The 18,073-nt window shown below is 68.0% G+C and overlaps 3 protein-coding genes across 3 annotated transcripts; 1 reads left to right on the top strand and 2 right to left on the bottom strand.

Moving 5' to 3' along the window:
- Nucleotides 1-1,089: 1,089 nt before the first annotated feature.
- On the bottom strand, nucleotides 1,090-5,278 carry EEF1AKMT4 (EEF1A lysine methyltransferase 4). The gene is made up of 3 exons (XM_075157262.1): nucleotides 5,059-5,278; nucleotides 3,899-4,182; nucleotides 1,090-1,405 (listed from the first exon to the last, which is right to left on the bottom strand). The coding sequence occupies exons 1-3, from the start codon at nucleotides 5,228-5,230 to the stop codon at nucleotides 1,100-1,102; spliced, it is 762 nt and encodes a 253-aa protein (XP_075013363.1). The 5' UTR covers nucleotides 5,231-5,278; the 3' UTR covers nucleotides 1,090-1,099.
- An 82-nt stretch (nucleotides 5,279-5,360) lies between these two features.
- On the top strand, nucleotides 5,361-8,526 carry ALG3 (ALG3 alpha-1,3- mannosyltransferase). Its single transcript, XM_075157255.1, has 9 exons — nucleotides 5,361-5,511; nucleotides 5,895-5,994; nucleotides 6,093-6,240; nucleotides 6,425-6,585; nucleotides 6,703-6,823; nucleotides 7,166-7,371; nucleotides 7,620-7,697; nucleotides 7,903-8,046; nucleotides 8,145-8,526. Exons 1-9 carry the CDS (start codon nucleotides 5,361-5,363, stop codon nucleotides 8,332-8,334), a joined length of 1,299 nt encoding a protein of 432 aa, XP_075013356.1. The 3' UTR covers nucleotides 8,335-8,526.
- A 61-nt stretch (nucleotides 8,527-8,587) lies between these two features.
- VWA5B2 (von Willebrand factor A domain containing 5B2) lies at nucleotides 8,588-17,403 on the bottom strand. Its single transcript, XM_075157650.1, has 21 exons — nucleotides 17,265-17,403; nucleotides 16,708-16,869; nucleotides 16,213-16,438; nucleotides 15,954-16,108; nucleotides 15,340-15,471; nucleotides 15,117-15,241; nucleotides 14,807-14,983; nucleotides 14,614-14,724; nucleotides 14,289-14,491; nucleotides 13,869-13,983; nucleotides 13,601-13,786; nucleotides 13,339-13,498; nucleotides 12,972-13,261; nucleotides 11,610-11,835; nucleotides 11,180-11,524; nucleotides 10,964-11,101; nucleotides 10,767-10,886; nucleotides 10,433-10,510; nucleotides 10,196-10,265; nucleotides 9,862-9,970; nucleotides 8,588-9,550 (listed from the first exon to the last, which is right to left on the bottom strand). Exons 1-21 carry the CDS (start codon nucleotides 17,401-17,403, stop codon nucleotides 8,942-8,944), a joined length of 3,876 nt encoding a protein of 1,291 aa, XP_075013751.1. The 3' UTR covers nucleotides 8,588-8,941.
- Nucleotides 17,404-18,073: the final 670 nt, after the last annotated feature.

The following is an 18,073-nucleotide window of genomic DNA, read 5'->3' as shown; positions in this document are numbered from 1 at the left end:
AGGCCAGCAGCCGTCTGCTCCTTTCTGTCCCTCCCAGGTGCCGGCTGGTTTTCGGGGTGCCTGCGGGATGGGGTGGCATGGCAGGGAGGGGGGGCTGACCCCAGAGTCCTTCACTGGCTCCCGGCGCGGGGGGAGCCATCGGCTGACCCACTTACGCCTTTCGCCAGAAATAGCAGCCGGGCAGCTCGCGCCTCCTCGGTACGTTACCGCCGTCCCTCCGAGGAGGGGTCCCCTCTGCGCCCCCCTGGCGTCGCCCACCTCGGGGGGGTTTGGTGCCAAAACAGACCCTGGGGACACCTCCGGTAGCACCTGCGCACCTGCTGCACCCACACACAGCCAGCCCTGCTGGCACGCGGTGGCACGCCTGTCACCCGCCCCAGCACATGCGTGTCGCCAGCCCCAGCACACGCGTGTCACTGCGCCACCGGCCCCAGGCACAGGCGGACAGGGGCCAGGCGTGTGCGGCACACCAGGGTTGTCACCGTGGCCAGGAGTGGGGATGGAGGGGGACAGGGGCAGACGTGCCACCCTGCCTGCACCCGCGCCCCGCGGTGCCTCCAGCCCCGCGTTGGCGCGTCCCAGCCCAGAAACCCTGCCGCCCGGCCAGGGCTGGGGGGTGACAAGGACATGGTGCCCTTGTGCACCCCCACGGCCCAGGAGGCTGGTCCGGGGCTCCCGTGGCAGGATGGGGGTCAGTGGGACACCCAGTGCCAGCACCCCCCATCCTGCCCCCAGCCCAGCTGCTGGGGAGGGGGGAGGCGGGGGGGGGGGCAGGGAGCCGCTCCCCGTGAGATGGATGGGTGGAATTAAACCCGCTTTGGTTTCATTACCGGCCGCAAAGCCCGGAGCCCTGGCCGCTCTCCAGCCGGGCGAGGGAAGGGCCAGGGGCGGGGGCACAGCATCTCCCGCTCCCCAGAGCATCCCGCTGCCCCCCGGCAGGAGGCCAAGCCCCCCCTCCCTTTTCTCTCTTTTCTCCCATTATTCACATCACTGGGCAGCTTTGGGGGGGACGCACTGGCTCGCTGTCCCTCACCCACGAGGGTGGAGCCACTTAAGGCTTTATTGGGGGGTGCAGGGAGGCTGGGGAAGCCCCCCCAGGTCACAGCTGGATGGCAAGGAGATAGTCCTCGTCGTTGTCCGGGGGGGCGGGGGGGGGCGGCGGGGCGGGGGGCGGCGGGGGCTGGTGCAGCCGGCGCCCCAGGGCCAGGTCGGGGGAGTCCAGGGGCTGCCCCTTGCGCATGACGTAGAGGAAGTAGTGAAAGGCGCCGGCGTCCCCGTTGTCCCCGCAGGCGGTGTGGCGCAGGGACCAGCCGAAGGCCTCCTGGGCATAGTGGGGCTTGCGGAAGTGGGGCTGGGCGAAGGTGATGGAGATGAAGCAGCCCCCCGGGCGCAGCACCCGGCTCACCTGCGGCAGGAGAACCCCCAGGATCAGGGGGACACACAGTGAAGTTCACCCTCTCCAGCAGAGACAGCCCCATCCCCAGGGACCCCCATAACGATCTGCCAAAGATCCCCCCCAGCCTCTCCCATTGCACCCCCAAATCTCCTGTCCTAACCTTCCCCCCCCAGGTTCTGTCCCCAGACCACCCACAGCCCGCTGGCAACGGGGAACGGCGATCCCCATGCACAACCTCTCTCTGCACCCCAAAACTCTTTGCCCCCATCCACAGCAGACGGCACAGAGACCCAACCCTGGCGCAGGGAAAAGCTTCACCCTCCCGGGCACAGGGCCCCTCCAAGAGCAGCGTGGGACCCCCACCCCACCCACCCCTCACCGGGGCACCCAGTGCCACACCCCACCAACACCCAGCGTCCGAGGTGGTGGAGGGGGGCTGGATGGGAAAGGACTCGACCCTTTTAATCACCATTTTCTCCCTGCTGGAACTAAGCCCCCGCTAACAGGATGGAAAAGAACATCAATTTTCTTGCCTGGCTTTATCCAATGTCAAAAGGCTTTTACGGCCAGCGCTCGCGTGCTCGGCATGCAAAGGCAGCGCCCGGGGCGGGCGGGCGGCCGGCCAGCCCCCCAGCTGGCCCCCCCCACCGCCACCCTGCCCCAGGCGGGGACACCCCTAGATTCACACACACCCCCGCCCCGGCAAGGGCAGAGAGCCACTGCGGCAGGGGAGAGGGCTGGGGGCCAAGGAGGGGGGTTTCCCGAGCTCTGGTTTAATCCTGCTGGGAAGCTCCACGGGGCCAGGGATGGAGAGGGGAGCAGGCAGCCTTTGTCGTCCCCCGCCCCCCCCTGCTGCGGTGGGGGCTTTTCAACCAAACCTTAAGTGGTTTTGGCCAGGAAAAGGGGAAGGCAGGTCCCCGCATCCCCCCCCCGGCCCTGGGCATCCAGCTCAGCATCCCTCCTGCAAAGCGCCGGATGCATCCGTCCTGGAAAAACCCCATGGATTCCCAATTGACAGGCACGGGGGGGGTCCCCAGGGCTGGGGGCAGGCAGGGATCTCCAGCTGGAGCTGAGCGAGAGGCATCCCACATCCCCGCATCCCATCCCTCGTTAATAGAGCACTAACGGCCGTTGCTTAGAGACGAGCGCAGGAAACCTTCCCATCCGCCGGCCGGCGCGGGGGGGGCGAGGGCGGCTGCTCCCCGCCCTGGCACTGACCCATCGCTCCCTCCTCATCGCCCCCGGATCACCGGGACAGGGTTGTCCCCGGGGCAACCCCGCAGGCAGGGCAGATTTTGGGGTCCTTATGTCCTCGCCAGGGAGAGCAGGACAGAGGCTGTGAAAACCCCAGCCCCTCCGTGAGAAGGGGGGTGGTGAGAAGGGGGGTGGGCGTGAGAAGGGGGGTGCCAGCCATGGCCAGACCCGCGCGGAGGGACTGGCAAAGCAGCAAGTGGGTGGGAACGCCCCACGAATCACCCCGGGGACGAGGGCAGCGGGGACCGGCTGCGGGTAGAGGCCGGTGCCCAGCGATGCTGGGGGAGGGCAGGGATTGAGGGGGGGATTAAAAAGGGAAAAAAAAAAGGGAAAAAAAGAGCTAAATCCTCGCCGTTTGGCCAAATGACAAGGACAGGCAGCAGGGCTGGCAGGGCAGGGCAGGACCCGGATGGCAAGGACAGCCCCGCTGCCCGCAGCGCCTGGGGTCCCGCTCCCCCCCAGATTCAGGGGGGCAAGAAAGGATGGGGGGACAGTAGCCACAAGCACCCTCCCAGCACCCTGTGCCCGCACCCAAGGGTGCAGGGCAGGAGCAATCAATTAATTATCCTTGCAGTTATTCCCCCGGGGTGGGGGAGGCTGCCAGGACCCGCACCCTCGCAAGGCAGGTTCAATCCGGTCCCTGCCTCCGCCGCCAATTAATCGGGGCCCGGAGGCATTGCCCGTCCCCGTGGCAACGCCAGGGCCCTGTCGATGCTGACGGGGGTTGCCATGGCAACCCTGGACTGGCCGATGGGGACCCTGGCTAATGAGATCGAAGCTGGGGTGAGGGGGCGAGAACCTATCACAGCCCTGTGGTCGTCACCTTGCCCTGGGCAGGGAGGGCCACCTCGGTGTCCCCCCCGCCCAGGTCCCCTCTGGGCACCCTCGGGTGCCCCTACAGCCACCCACGCCAGGATGGGGCCCATTTTTACTGCCACCCCTTCATATTTAGAATGCAAATAAAGAGGGGAGTCACCCAGCCCCCCAGCAGGACCCAGGGTCCCCAGGGACACACCCTGCTCCATCCACCTTCCTGGTGAGAAGGCGATGGGGTGGTGGGGGGCGAGGGTCTGCCACCCCAAGGGTTCCGGGAGCCCGCCAGGTGTCCCTTTGCAGGGTAGCAGCGGGGGCAGAGGCACCGGCCTGGGCATCCCCAGGGAAGCAGGGTGGCGAGGGGACATTCTGTACCTTCACCCACCCCAAAATGGGGATGGGGTCCACCCTCTGGCCCCACCCCCCACCCCGTACCTCCGCCAGCACCCGGTGCATCGTGGCGGCCGCCTGGGGCGAGACGTCCCACGGGTCGGTCTCCTCCACCATCAGCACGTCGAGGGTGCCCTTCTCCAGCACCACGTCGAAGGCGGCGTCGGGGAAGGCGAGGGCGCGGATGTCCATGACGGCCCAGCGCAGGCCGGGGCAGTGGGCGTAGCGGGCGCGCATGGCCGCGATGCAGGCGGGGGAGAAGTCGATGCTGGTGACGTCGGTGTAGCCCAGCTCGTGCAGGTCGTGGCTCAGGGCGCTGTTGCCGCAGCCTGCGCGGGGCACGGCTCAGCCGGGGCTCGGGGTGCCCGTGGAGGGGCTGCCTGCACCCCGACCCCGCTCCCTCGGACCCAGGGAAGGGGCAGCTAGAGAGGGAGCAGGTCATCGCCTTGCTGCTAATTAGCAAGTGCTGGGCTAGTTCTTAATTACCCCCTTCCTGCAAGGTGGGTGCTTCGGGCTCCCGGCACTGCAGGATCACGGGGTGAGGGCAGCCCCCCCACCCCGGGGCGGGATGCAGGGGCGGCCGTGGGGACGCTGGAGGCAGGGAAGGGGCGGGGGGGGCAGGCGGGGGTCCCCAGTCCTCTCCCCGGCCGTGCCCCCCAAGAACCTGCCGTGGGGCAGGGGCCGGTAGCAAATTAGGGCAGCGTGCAGGATCCGGGGGGACCTCTCCGGGACGGCGGGACGGACAGAGGGACGGCTGTCCCAGGGGACCAGCACCCTGCCCGGCCGGTGCCGGGCCGGTCCCAGCAGGACACGGGCCCCCCGGTGCGGCGGGCACAGGGAGAGGCCCCCTCCGCTCCGCCGGGGCTCAGCCGCTCCCCGGGGGGGGCGGATTTGGGGGCTATTAAGCGCAGCTGGCGGCGGCTGATCCGCTAACAGGATCGGTGATTACACCCGCCTAATCCCGCCTGCTCGGCGCGGCGGGGGGGGGACGGGACGCGGGTGAGCCTGCCGTGCCGGCGGCGGATCAGCCGCAGGTGGGATTACCGGGCGGTTATACCGGCCCCCGCCGCCTGCCCGCACCCCCGGCAGCGGGGCCGCCCTCGGTACCGGCCCGGTGCCGCACCGCCCCCTCGCGGCCGGTACCAACGCATCCACCGGCGGGACCCCGAGCCCCGTCCGCCCTCCACCGGGCACCGGGCACATACCGAGGACGAGGATGCGGTCACCGGGGCGCAGCTCGGCCTCCAGCTGCGGGAGGAACCGGGACAGCCCCCCCAGCCACTCCCGGGGTTCGGCGCCCTCCTGCCGGTACAGCGCGTCCCAGAAGCGGCGCTGCCGGTAGCGGCGGTTGGCGGCGGGCGCGCGCCGCCGCTCCATGCCGGGCGGGGCGGGGCGGGGAAACACCGGGCGCCACGTGCCGCCCGCGCCCCCACGTGCGGCTTCCGGTCTCGGCGGTTGCACCACTCTAAGCGCTCCGGCCGGAAACGCGGAACGGAGCGGGGCGGCCATGGCGGCGGGGCGGGGGGCAGCGGCGCTGCGGCGGGCCTGGCGGGAGCGGCGGGCGGCGCTGCTGGAGCCCAGCTACACCCCGCTGGTGGCCGCCTGCCTCTGCCTGGCCGAGGGCGGCGTCAACCTCTGGGTCATCCGCAGGGTCCCCTGTGAGTGCCGGGGCCCGGCCTGGCCCGGCGGGGGGGCCCTGCCCGGGGGCGGCGGTGTGGGGGGGGTCCTCCGGGCAGTGACAGCTCGTCCCCGGGCTGGGCAGCGCTGGGGTGCTCCGCCTGGAGCAGCGGGGCGGGGGGGTGATCCCTCTGGCCGGGTGACAGGGCTGCCCCTGGCCCGTGTGGGTGACGGCAGCCCCCGGCCAGGGCGGCGGGGGGGGACAGGGGTGGGCTGGGGGGGCTGGATGGGGCCGCGGGGGGCCGGAGCCTCGGCTGATGGCGAGGCAGGGGAGCGCAGGGCAGGGCCGTGGGGTCTGGAGGTGGGGGAGCCCTCCCCGCAGTGCCCCCCCCCGGCCCTGCCTGACCCCCGGCCGGCCCCGCAGACACCGAGATCGACTGGAAGGCCTACATGGAGGAGGTGGAGGGGTTTGCCAACGGGACCCTCGACTACACCCAGCTGAAGGGCGACACCGGGCCACTGGTGTGAGTGACGGGGACGGCCGAGCTCCCCGCGACCGGGGGCTCCCCAGGGGTCCCAGAGGGGCAGCAGGGCCTGGCCCCTCACTCCCGTCTCTCCACAGCTACCCCGCCGGCTTCGTCTACATCTTCCTGGGCCTGTACTACGCCACGGGCCGTGGCACTGACATCCGCCTGGCGCAGTACCTCTTCGCCGGCCTCTACCTCCTCAACCTCCTCCTCGTCTTCCGCATCTACTGCCGAACCAACAAGGTAGCCTGGAGCCAGGGGGCCTCGCTGGCCGCCTCGGGGCCTCTCCTGCTCTGCTGAGTCCTCACCCGGGCGAAATGGGCAGGGCAGGAGGTCGGGGGGGGTCTGAGTGTTGGAGGGGGTCGGTGGCAGTGGGGAGTCCAGGACAGGCTGCTGACTGCCCTCCTGTCTCTTTGTCCCCTGCAAGGTCCCCCCGTATGTTTTCTTCTTCATGTGCTGCGCCTCCTACCGCATCCATTCCATCTTTGTCCTGCGGCTCTTTAACGACCCTGTCGCCATGGCCATCCTCTTCCTCGCCATCAACCTGTTCCTGGAGGAGCGCTGGTCCTGGGGCTGCCTCCTCTTCAGGTGAGGGTCTGGGGGCAGAGTGGGGGCTGCTCTCCATGGCGTGCTGCGTGCGTGAGTGAGCTCAGCCCCAGGGAGGAGGCTGCACTCGGCCTAGCGGTAACGCAGCTTCCCACTCAGCCTGGCTGTGTCCGTGAAGATGAACATCCTGCTCTTCGCGCCTGGACTTCTCTTCCTCCTCCTCCAACGGTTTGGTCTGCTGGGCTGTATCCCCAAGCTCTGCATCTGTGCCCTGCTCCAGGTGGGTCCCTGCTTGCATCGGCTACAGGGGCAGGCTGGCAGCCCCATCGGCAGGGGGTAGTGGGCTGCCCTGCCTGCATCGCAGCATGCTGCCAGGCTGTCCTGGGGGCTGGGGACCCCTGGGATATACTCTGGGATCCTCTCTGGGTTATACAGTGGCACCAGCATCTGACTTGGCCCCACAGACCAAGCTGGAGGTTGATAAATAATCTAATTCACGGTGTTCCCATCTTTGGCTGACTATCCTTGTCACCCCACGTGGCGCTGGAGTTCTCGGGAGGTGGCAAGGGTGACGGAGACCCGGCTTACGGCTGCTGCGAGGGTGCTCGTGTGTCTCCGGCAGGTGATTCTGGGGCTGCCCTTCCTGCTGGTGAACCCCGTGGGGTACCTGACCCGCTCCTTCGACCTGGGCCGCCAGTTCCAGTTCAAATGGACAGTGAACTGGCGCTTCCTCCCAGAAGAGGTTTTCCAGAATCGGGCTTTCCACGCCGCGCTGCTCCTGGCTCACCTGGCTGGCCTGGGGCTCTTTGCACTGCACCGGTGGCACAGGTGAGACCCGGGATTCCCCATGGGTGCTGGTTCCCATCAGCCGATCCCCATCAGCGCCCATGGTGCAGGATACGGATCCGTGACCCCCCTGCCCCCACAATGCTTCAATTCTGGGGTTGCAGGCAGGAGTAGGGGGGAGTTACTGTTCTGTTTTGGGGAGCGCACTGCCCAGGCATCGTGGCTCACGGGAAGGTCGGAGTGGGAGAGACTTTCAGCAGCTGAGATCGATGTTTGTGCTTCCCTTTCAGGTCCAAAGAGAGCATCCTGGCTCTGCTGAAGGATCCTGCCGAAAGGAAACACCCATCCCCTCCCTTGACCGTCAACAATATCCTTTGGCGGGCAGCAAGGACAGGGGGGAGAAGGCACGGCAGGGCAGGGCGGACCCTGGGATCGGCATTTGGAGACTCCCGATCCTGCCGCAGTGTCAGGACCAGCCTGACCTGGGGGAAGGAGCTGTGCTGTACGGCTGGGGAGCTGCTGCGGGATCGCACCTCCAGCCTCCCGTGTTTGTCCCCTTAACTCCAGCGCACAAATCGTCTTCGTCCTCTTCTCCTCCAACTTCCTGGGCGTCTGCTGCAGCCGCTCCCTGCACTACCAGTTCTACGTCTGGTATTTCCACACGCTGCCCTACTTACTCTGGTGCACCCCTACTGCCAAGCTTGCCCACATGCCCAAGTGCGTGCTGCTGGGGAGGGGGACCACCCGTCTGCTGGGGGAGCAAGGGGGGTTGGCATGTCCCCCCCCCTGCTGACCCCCAGCTCTCTCCCCTGCAGGGTGCTGCTGCTGGGCGTGATCGAGCTCTGCTGGAACACCTACCCCTCCACGGTCTGCAGCTCCCTCTCTCTCCACATCTGCCACGGACTCGTCCTGCTCCAGCTCTGGTATGGCACGGCCCCCCCGCCGGCGCCGCACACCCCCCAGCCGAGCAGGAGGCCCGCAGCCATCTCCAAGAAAGCCCAGTGAGAGCGTGGCCAGCCGGACGATGGGAACTGGCCTCTGGGACTGCCCCTTCTGCCCGCTCTTTCCTCACCTGCCTCCCAGGCTGTTCCCGGCCATCCCAGGAGGGCCGCGAGCCCTGGAACTGTGCAAAGGGGGCAGCGTGGGGACTCCCGACAGGCAGGACTTCCCCAATAAAGGGGGCTTTGGGTGCCCTTCCCCGGCCGCAGCGTCCTCATGCCGTGACGGTGTCGGGACGGCTGTGCCTCGGCCTGCCCCACCTGCAGGGAGGCAGAGCAGCCGCCGGGGCCATGGGAGCTCCCTTCCCAGCCCTGGGAGAGCGCTGCCCGAGGCAGGGGAGCAGCCTCTGGGGTGAGGTTAAGACAGAGGATCTGCAAAACCGCTTTGCCTCAAGGTTTGAATCACCTTGATGCAGCCCAGGGATCCCTCCAGCACAGCTTTTCCTAGTCCCCTGTCTGCTCCCTCCTACGGGAGATGGCTGGGAAGAGGGTGCCCCCCTCCCAGGGCTCTGGTGAGTCCCAGCGTGGCCTGAATGGGGCCACTGGCTCCCTGCCCATAACAGAGACGCAGGCAGCACGGAGCCAGGTGTCTTTATTGGCCCCTCCAGCGGCCGTCAGACGTTGTTGGGGTTGTAGCACAGCATGTTCAGCTTGATGTTCTCGTCCCAGTGACGCAGCAGCAGGAACAAGTGCCTGGCCGCCCCTTTGAGGCAGCCCACGTCCACCCCCTCGGGCAGCCGCTGCGCCTGCAGCCACGCGTCCGCCTTGGCCGCCACCAGCTCCCACTCCTCGAAGAAGCCGGCGCAGCGATGCTCCAGCCACGCCAAGGCCACTGCCGTGGCCCAGCTGGCACTCTCCAGGTCCTCCGGCCCCACGTCCTGCCAGCTCACGCCAGCCTCGGAGGGGGCGGCTGAGTGGGGGCCGGTGTCGGACTCAGAGCCGTGTCCGCTGTCCGCCTGCGCCCACGCGGCTGCACTGGGCACCTCGGAGCAAGTGCTCCGGGACGGGGGCGAGCTGGGCTGCGGGGCTGTGGCGGGCTCCTCGCCCTCCTCGCCGCCGGGGCCTGCCTCGGGGCTGCTCCTGGCCCCGGGGGACGCGGGGCTGAGGCTGGCTCGGTGAGAGGCGTAGGGGGAGGCCCGGCGCAGGCGGTCCAGGGGGATCTGCACCACTTCGGAGAAGCTCTCAGTGAGCTGGAACGGCCCCCGGGCTTGTTGCAGCTGCACCTGCAATGGGGGGGGCAGGCGACTAGGGGGGGCCAGGCAGGGGCGCAGACCCACCATGGCCCCCAGCACTCAGTGCTGGGGGCTGCAGGAGTGTCCCTGGGGTACAGGGACTCTCCAATGCCCCCCCTCAAAAGTCAGCAAAGGCCCCAAGGCCATTCAAGGATGCAGCAGGGCCGAGCCGGCACCCACCGGGTTCGCATCCTCAGCTGGGTGCCACTGCTGGCGCTGCTGGGTATCGCTTGGGCGGCTGCAACCCAGCAGAGAAGGTACCTGCTCAGCCCCCCCAGGTGGGCTGGGGCCGGGGTCCTTACCAGTGGGAGGTAGTCATGGCTGGCGTGGTTGCTGGAGCACTCGCTTTCCGGGCTGAGGCACTGCGGGCGCAGCGCCAGGCTGGGCCCCCTGCGCCTGCTCAGGCTAAACCTGTGGGGCAAACAGGCGAGTTAATGGGGTGGGGGGCAATTTTCGAAGGGCAGCTGGACCCCAGCCTGCAGCAGGGAAGGAGCTGGAGCACCAAAACCGCCCCTTCTGCTGCAGGAGCTGGCAGGGGACATTGGACCTGCAGCACCCAAGAAGTGGCACTCTCCCCCTCTCCCTGCAACGTGCCATTTTTTGGGCCCTCGCATCCCCCTCACCCCGCAGCCTCACCTGGAAGCGGCGATGCTCTCCGTGGATTTCTGGGAGCCCATGGAGGTGGTGGAGGGGCTGGTTGGCGGCCCTGCAAGGGGGGAGAGCTGAGCACAGGGGGCCGTGAGGCACCAGAGGTGCGTCCCGCAGGCGTGGGCACAGCAGATGCTCCAGCTCTCGGCTGCCAGCAACCGGGTGCTGGGGGTACCCCCCTGTCCCCCACCATTCAGCCCTTGGCCCCCTCCACCCTGGACGCACCGTTCGAGCAGTTCTGCTTTTCCCAGCCATAGGTAGGGGAGGAGACGCTGGCTGGAGACCCGGGGGTCTCGTCTCGCTCTGCAAAAGAGCAAAGCCCTGAGGGCCCCTGGGCTTCTGAGACCCTCATGGCCCAGAGCTGCTGCCAGGAGCTGCTACGCTGCCCCCCCAGGTACCCCCCCCAGCGTGGGGCAGAGACCAATGCCTCTTCCCAGGCATCCACAACGCTCCAGCTGGGACCAGCTCCATGCAGCCGTGAGCTGAGGGTCCCCAGGGACCCCGGTGCTCAGGCAGGTCCCAGGGGCGCATAAGCCGATATAAGAGCCTGGATTGGTACCTGCAGCAACGGGGGCCTCATCCTGCTCCTCCACTTCCCGCTGCTGGCCCAGACCCACCGAGGAGCTCCTGTGGTGCCAGCTCCCTGCCGCAGCGGCTTGTGGCCGGCTGGCTGAGCCGGCTGCAAGGGACGGTGCCACCTCAGCCCTCTGTGCCCTCGCTGCCCCCTCCCCAGCGCACCGGGCCCCCCGGCCATACCTGTGCCCCACACCTCGGGGGCTGCGGGCAGGGCTGCCTGCGTGGCACCATCCACGGGCACCAGGCGGGTGTAGAGAGAAGGCACGTTGCAGGCTTTGCTGGTTTGCACAGCTTTCAGGCGAAACCGGCGGGCGAAACCTGTCCGGGGCGAGGTGGTTAGAGGTGGGGGATGCCGGGGCTACGCCGGGGCCGGGGGGGGCATGCACCAGCACCCACCCTGCTCCAGCTCGGCTTCCCGCTGCGCCGCGTTCTCGTTGTCCCGGATGACGGAGCGTGCTGCCAAGCGATGCAGCGGCTTGTCCCAGGCCTTGCCCACCCGCCGCGGGGGGTCCTCCCTGCCCAGCCCCTCCCGGGGCTGCAGCAGCGACTCCAGCGAGGCCGTCACTTCCCAGGACACCGGCTTGCCGGCTCGCAGCGCGTGGATCACCACCTGGCAGCGCAGGGGCAGGCCGGCATCGCCCAGGCTGGGGTCCCCTGGCTCGGGCGCTGGCGAGGCACTGAAGAGGTAGGAGGGCTCCACCAGCATGTCCCAGTCCAGGTGGGTGGGCGAGAGGAGGTTATCTGGGCAAGGGCAAGATGTGGGCTCAGCGAGGCAGGGGCACCCGGCTCTGTCCTGCTGCCCGCGTCCCCTGGTGCCAGCACACACTTGACTCCCCCGCGCTGGGCTGCAGCTGCCGTGCCCGGGGTCCCAGCTCGTCCAACCGCCCCTCCAGGGACTGGTTCCTCTTCTGTGACACCTTCTCCAGGGCCCGGCAGAGCCGGTGGGCGTCCAGCTCCCCATGCGGCGAGGAAAAGCTGCGGCCGGCCAGGGCGGTGCGTGCCAGCGCCTTCTTCCTCCGTGCCAGCTCCTCCGTGCTCAGGGCCACCGTCACCTGCGGAGGGTTGAGGCTGACAGCGAGCCTGGCAAAGGCATCGGCACAGATCCCAGACTGCGCCAAGCCGTGATGGGGCACCTGCAGCCCCGGCCGGCTGTTGGCCGGAGCCGCTGGCTGACGCCCAGCCCTGCCGCTTTGCAGGCTGGCACCCGGCAGCCTCCCAGGGCGGTGGGTGATGCTCGCCAGGCTCCTCACACACGTGGGAAGGACCGACGGCACCGAGCAGGAGTTTGCAAACATCCCTGGGGGCTGACGCTGAGGCAGGAGGAGTGGGGGGGGGGGGGATTTTTGCCTGTGCGGGGCGGGGGGGCTTAGCTCAGTTGCTCAGGCTGGACGATCCTATGGCGGGATGTGGTCCCCAGCACAGAGTGATGTCCCTGCACCGAGATGTTTCACCTAAAAGCTTCGGCAGAGCAGCGGCGCCCACGCCACCTCTCGCCTCGGCTGCGGGGAGCCCGGGGAGGATCGTTTACACTGCAGGGAAATCACTTACGCTTGACATTTCGGCAGCAAAGGCCACCAGCTGTGCTGTTGTGCGGCGGGAGCAGGTTACCTAACCCGTGCCACCGGGAAGGAGCATGTCCTGGAGCTGGGTGACAGCTGGCCTCACCTGGCCTCGGGGCCATCGTCACCGCGGGGGGCTGCCTCTCCCCATCCCAGTGACCTGGCTGGGTTTTAAACCCAGGTGTGAAGCAGCAGGGATGTGGCCCACCACTAACGAATTGTCGGGTGGCGTTGGCCGAGGGCTGAAGGAGCTGGGCAGGAGGTGAGCCAGCCCACCCCCTCCTCTCCAGCTTGGCAGGTTCCTTACCTGATGCCAGCCCAGCTAATTTCACTAAATTTCTGTAGCATCAACAAGGATCTGAGCAGGCTGGGGGGTTTGTTAGCCACCCAACTGACTACCGGCCCGGGGAGCTGGGGGACTGGTTTCTTGGTCCCCAACTGTCCTGTTCCAGTAGGACAAAACCACCCGAGGAGCCTCCTCGTAGCACCCACAGCTGAGCCTTCCTTAAAATCCAGGCTACCACACCCTGGTTTCCAGCTCGGCGGCCACGTGCCCGGGCCCAATGGGGCAGCTAAGCCGGGAGCGACCCCCCCATGCGTGAGCCCTTGCACCCCGTTGACACCCTTACCTTGGTGCCAGCCGGGGCAGAGGGCAGCGGGGCAGATTTGGTGGAGGACTCACAGAGGGACAGGCTCTTTTGACCCTGCTGGGAGGCAGCATCGGTGCCGGGGGCCGAGGAGCCGCCCTCGGGGGCCACGTCGCGGGAGCCGGTGGACTCGCTGCTGGTGGAGCTGCGGGAGAGCAGCCCCCGGCTGCGGTCGGTGCTGACGGAGCAGTGCGTCAGGACGTACTGCTCCTGGATGTAGGAGGGCTGGTAAATCCTCTTCCAGATGTCTCCCCCCGAAACGGGATCCGTACCTGCAATGGGTGAGCGCAAACCCCATCAGCCCATGGCTCCCACGCCTGCCCCCCACTCCGGCCTCGGCCTCACTCACTCCGCTCTGACACCTCCGTGCACCCGGCAGAGAGCTCCAGGGAGGCATCCCCGGATCCCGGGGTGCTCCGGGGTGGCTGGCGGCTCTCCCCAGGACTGGGCACCTCCTCCTGGGAGGGGAAGGCTGAGCTCCGGGAGCCCCGGCGAGCCCCTTCCCGGCCCTAGCAGAGAGAGGGCACCGCCGTTAGCCCCCTGGCACGGGGAGAAGCCGGCGGCACCGACAACTTGCCGTCCTCCCCATGCCAGGGCGGTGCCGGTCGTACCGGCGGGTGCCTGTCGCGGAAGCGGGCGATGCTGTAGAGGACGCAGTAACTGACGAGGCGGTCGCCGGGGTAGAGGGCCGGGAGCTCGGTGGGCGAGAGCAGAGCCTCCATGCTGTCGGGGACGTACCAGTCGATGGTGATGTCGCTAACGGCCGGCTCGATCGCCTTCTTCAGGGACTTGATCAGCTGGGGCGGGGAGAGAAGCCAGTGTCAGACACCGTGGTGGTCCCCGTGCCCCCCGCACCCCCCATCTCCACCCGGGCGTTACCTTGGGCTGCAGCCTCTCGGCCGGGCTCAGGAACTCGGTGCGGCCCCGGCTCACTTTGGCCATGCCCTTCAGCAGCCGCCGGCACGCCCGCGGGCCCATGCCGAAGCTGAAGCACCTGCAGGAGAGAGCCAGGCGATGAAAAGCCATGGCCGGGCCGGTGCCAGGGGCTGGGCAGCCCGGCGGCGAGCCCTGCAGCAGGGATGGGCAGGGGTGTTTGATAGCCAGAGGTGCCGCCCGAGCTGCGTGCCGGGTTGGGGGACCCCAGGGGAAGCCGAGCCGGCGGGATTGGGGGATGTGATGGGTGAAGGACACCCTCAGGGCTAGCGGAGGCCAGATTTGGGCTGCAGAAGGAGAAATCAGTGGGAACAGCCCAGGAGACATGGAGAGCACCGAGACTCCGCCACGGTGCCGGTGCCGTACCTGACGGTGCTGGCCTGCCTGCGCACCAGCCGGAGGATCCTGCCCGCGTTGCCCGCTGCTGCATCGGTGAAGAGGAAGAGCTGGCGGGGGTAGCCGTGGTGGAGGGGCTGCGCCAGCGCCCAGCCCAGGGCCGCCAGCAGGTTGGTGCTGCCCGCGTCTGCCCGCAGCCCACCGAGATGCTCGCAGGCGCGCCGCAGCGTCTCCTGCCCGCACGGAGAGCCGGCCTCGCAGCGGTCCCCCGGCTCGCCAGCCCCGACCCTACGCCAGGGAGCCGGGAGAGGGGACGGAGAGGGGCTGGTGGGGGGCTTTGCCCGGTGGCACTCACGTTGCTGCAGAGGCGGCTGGACGGGAAGAGCGGCTTGACGTCGGTGCCGAAGCCGGCGATGTTGAGCAGCGTCCCCGACGGGAGGCTCTTCAGGGCCACCAGCAAAGCCTCCTGGGGGGACAGCAAGGACCGGGGAGGGCTGCTAAGGACCGGCCACCTGCGGAGCATCCCCAGCTCCGCGGCCGTGCCTCACCTTGACCTTGTCGAGGTCAGGGCTGCTCATGGTGCTGCTGCAGTCGACGAGGAAGAGGACCTCGCGGGTGACGCTCTGCAGGTCCCCAGGGACGCCCTCCGCCGCCGGGCAGAAGTTCAGCATCAGCACGGGGTTGGGGAAGATGTCTTTGTGGAAACGCTTCTGCACAAAAGCCACCTGCGAGCCAGGTGGGCCGGGGGCTTTCTCGCACCCCCCAGCCCACGCCGAGGTCTTCCTCACCTGCCTCCCACCACCTCCCCCCTTCCTCCTCCTCCTCCCTGTTAGGCTGGCGGCGGCCATGCCCCGTCACCTGTCTCTCGCCGCTGCCATCTTTCCTGGCGATCCGCATGTAATCCCGGCGGCTCCGGACATGGGCCTCGTACTCCAGGTACGTCATGGTGCCGACCTCCATCACCAGGTGGGGGTGGTGGGGCTCTGGAGGGCACAGAGGGGTTCAGAGCTGCCCCGCACCTCAGGGGGGTGGGTGATGCCCCATTTCCCCCAAACCCTCCAAGGGCACCATCCCCCCTCACCGCAGGGGTAGAGGATGATCTCCAGGTCCCTGTCGTAGCGGTGGGGCTCGGCCAGGGTGACGCAGGTAGTGGTGGCAGAGCTGGCCCAGGGGTCGGCGTCGGCTCGCAGGGCATGGGACGGGCTCTCCAGCCCTGCAGGGAGGAGGAGGCGGTGGGGCAGCCCCTCGTGCCCGCCCCCCCCCCCCCCCCCCCCCGCCTCAGACCCCTGCCCGCTGGGCTCTGCGCTTGTGCCAGACCCGGCACCACAGCGGTGGCTGCTCCCTGCCAGCTTTAATGGGATTAACTGGGCAGGCGGCCAGGAGCGTGTCCCCACCGCCCCGCATCCCCTCCTCACCCCTCCTCTCCCCCGTCCACCGCGTCTCCCTGGGGAAGGAAGCTGCTGACCCAGAGCTGCCCAAAGCCACGCGTGGGGTGACTTTGGGGGGTCCCAGCCCCAGATATGGGATGGGGAAAGGGCTTCTTCATGGGTAGGGAGTGCTGGAGGCTGCCCAGGAAGGGGGCTCGTGTCCCCCTAGAAGCACGGAGGGACCAGGGGGATGCCAGGCTGGGGGTTGTCACCCCTATTTCGGGAGGTTTTACCCAACCAACCGCCACCGCCCGAGCTGCCCCCCTACCTGCCAGCAAGCAGGGGCCCTTCACCAGCAGCTCAAAGGCAAACTCGTAAGGAAAAGGATTGCAGGGTCGTCCCCGAAAGACATTCACGCTCTCCGCAGGCGCCGTGGGGGACGGCTGGCTCCGGGCACCCGGCCCCCCGAAACAGCTGGTGGGGCTGCGAGGGGAGAGGCAGTGATGGGTCCCGGCCCCCTCCCCGCTCACCCAGCGTCGGCATCCCCCCCCCGGGATGGCGGAGACTGAGGAAGCCATGAAAATCACCATAGGGCCAACCTGTCGTCACACAAGCTTGCCGGATCGCTCTCGGGGACGGCGGGGACGCGGGGCGTGAGGATGGGGGGGAGGAGGAGGCGCAGGGCCCCGTCCGGCAGCGTGGCCAGCTCCTGCGCCGTGCTCAGGGTGACAGCCAGGCTCTCCGCTGGGCACAGCGTGCCCGTGACGATGACGAAGGTGGAGCGCTCTGCGTCTTCATCCAGGACGAGGTGGCCTGGGCAGGGGAGGGACACAGGGGGGTCAGTGAGGTTGGGGAAGGGGGTGTTAATTGCACTAATTACTCTCAAAGGGGACAACAGAGGCCATGAAAAGGTTAAAGACCCAGGAGAGGCGGATGGAGGGGAAAAGGGACGGGGCTGCCCTGGCACAGGGAGCACCAGCAGTCCTCATGGAATAGCAGCAGTGAGGACAAGGAGCCCTCCCCGGGCTCCGAGCCTCCCGGCTGGGAGGACCCAACAGGATCGCCCGTGCCATGGCACTTACCGCCGGCACAGCGGCGCGGCCGGCCGGGGCTGAGGCCGCACTGGAGGCAGCAATCCTGCGCCCGGTGCCGGTTCTGGACCTGGAATGTCACCCGCCGGCTGCCCACTGCCGCCTCGAAGCCAGCCACCACCTCCGACTCCTCCAGCGGGTAGATGAAGATGCCTGCGGGCAGGAGAGAGCCCCGAGGCAGATCCTGGCACGGACACCACCGCGGTGCCAGCCGGCCCATGGCAGCACCGCTAAGAGCAGGGCGATTTAAGTGCACAAGAGCAGGGCAACACGCAGGAAAGACCCAGAGGAGGGCAGGGAGGATGAAATCCCCCCTTCCTCAGCATTGGGAGTGTTTTTGCCTGGCCTCACTCTTCTCTTGCCCACGGGCGATGCTGGGTGTCGGCGGTGCCCCCACCACTGCTGCCCTCCTCCTTCACTCCCCAAACTGAGCAAGGTTGGGGGCCAGGACACAGGCGGGCTGGAGATGGGGTGCTCTCCAGCATGGGTGTCTTTAGGGGGCCATGCAGGCAGCCCGGGTCCCTGCCAGCCCTGATAGCTCCCCTTACCTTCCACGGGCTCCTCGTGGGGGTTGGTGTACACGAGGTGAGCGGTGATGCTCAGGGAGTACCCGTTGGCACAAGCCTTCACCCTGGAGCTCTTCAGGGGCAGAGCCTCCCAGGAGGAGAGGGCGTACAGGCCCGGCATGGTCCCTCGGTGGGCAGCTGCTGGCAGAAGGGAGGCAGGCGCTGGGTGCTCGGGGACGAGGTCTGCCGGGAAGGGGTTTGTGCACGCAAGCTGCTTCCACCTGCCCAGCCTGCAAGGGGGGAGCAGGTCCCCAGTCCTCCCCATCCCGGGGATGCTGCTCTGCAGCATCCATAAAACACATGGACCTGGACCCAGGTCTCTGCTCGAACCCCAGCCCACCTGCAAACCAGGTCTGGAGCCACGGCAGCCCACAGAGAGCTCTTCCACCCCAGGGGTAAATAAACCTGGTTGCTGGGCAGCAAAATGACTTCTTGTGGGCAGCAGCAGTTACATGCAAGCCCCGAGTGCCGGCAGACAAGCAGGGACTCCTAGTCACAATGGATAACAGCCAGCCACATGCAGCCCATCTCTCGGCCACCCTCACAGCAGGTCAGTGGCTCCAGAGCCTCCCCAGACCATCTCCCGCACTGGCTGGGAGAGGAGCATCTGCTGCTCTCATCTCCATCCACCCACAGAGGTTACCAGGGTAATTTGTTTGTTTTTTTTTTTTTTAAAAAAAAAAAGGGGTGAGAAGCCCACAGCGTAACTAGGACAAAACAGCGAGCGGTGTTTGCTGGGGGTTTAATAATTAACAACAAGGTCAGCGCTGCACTGAAGAGTGGCTCAGAGG

This window comes from Calonectris borealis, chromosome 9 (assembly GCF_964195595.1).
Source record: "Calonectris borealis chromosome 9, bCalBor7.hap1.2, whole genome shotgun sequence".
NCBI classification, from domain to species: Eukaryota; Metazoa; Chordata; class Aves; order Procellariiformes; family Procellariidae; genus Calonectris; species Calonectris borealis.
Note: the sequence above shows the minus strand (reverse complement) of the source record. Positions and strands in the feature narration are given on the sequence as shown.

Bases quoted from the DNA above. Each gene is read 5' to 3' on its own strand.
- EEF1AKMT4 (XM_075157262.1), bottom strand. From the start codon at position 5,230: ATGGAGCGGCGGCGCGCGCCCGCCGCCAACCGCCGCTACCGGCAGCGC. The intron at 4,183-5,058 runs GTATGTGCCCGG...TGCCCCGCGCAG, and splicing joins TGACCGCATCCTCGTCCTCG to GCTGCGGCAACAGCGCCCTG. The intron at 1,406-3,898 runs GTACGGGGTGGG...CTCCTGCCGCAG, and splicing joins TGCACCGGGTGCTGGCGGAG to GTGAGCCGGGTGCTGCGCCC.
- VWA5B2 (XM_075157650.1), bottom strand. From the start codon at position 17,403: ATGCCGGGCCTGTACGCCCTCTCCTCCTGGGAGGCTCTGCCCCTGAAG. The intron at 15,472-15,953 runs GTAGGGGGGCAG...TCCTCCCTGCAG, and splicing joins GGGCCCCTGCTTGCTGGCAG to GGCTGGAGAGCCCGTCCCAT. The intron at 10,887-10,963 runs GTATGGCCGGGG...CGTCCCTTGCAG, and splicing joins CCCCGAGGTGTGGGGCACAG to CCGGCTCAGCCAGCCGGCCA.
- ALG3 (XM_075157255.1), top strand. From the start codon at position 5,361: ATGGCGGCGGGGCGGGGGGCAGCGGCGCTGCGGCGGGCCTGGCGGGAG. The intron at 6,241-6,424 runs GTAGCCTGGAGC...GTCCCCTGCAAG, and splicing joins TCTACTGCCGAACCAACAAG to GTCCCCCCGTATGTTTTCTT. The intron at 8,047-8,144 runs GTGCGTGCTGCT...TCTCCCCTGCAG, and splicing joins AAGCTTGCCCACATGCCCAA to GGTGCTGCTGCTGGGCGTGA.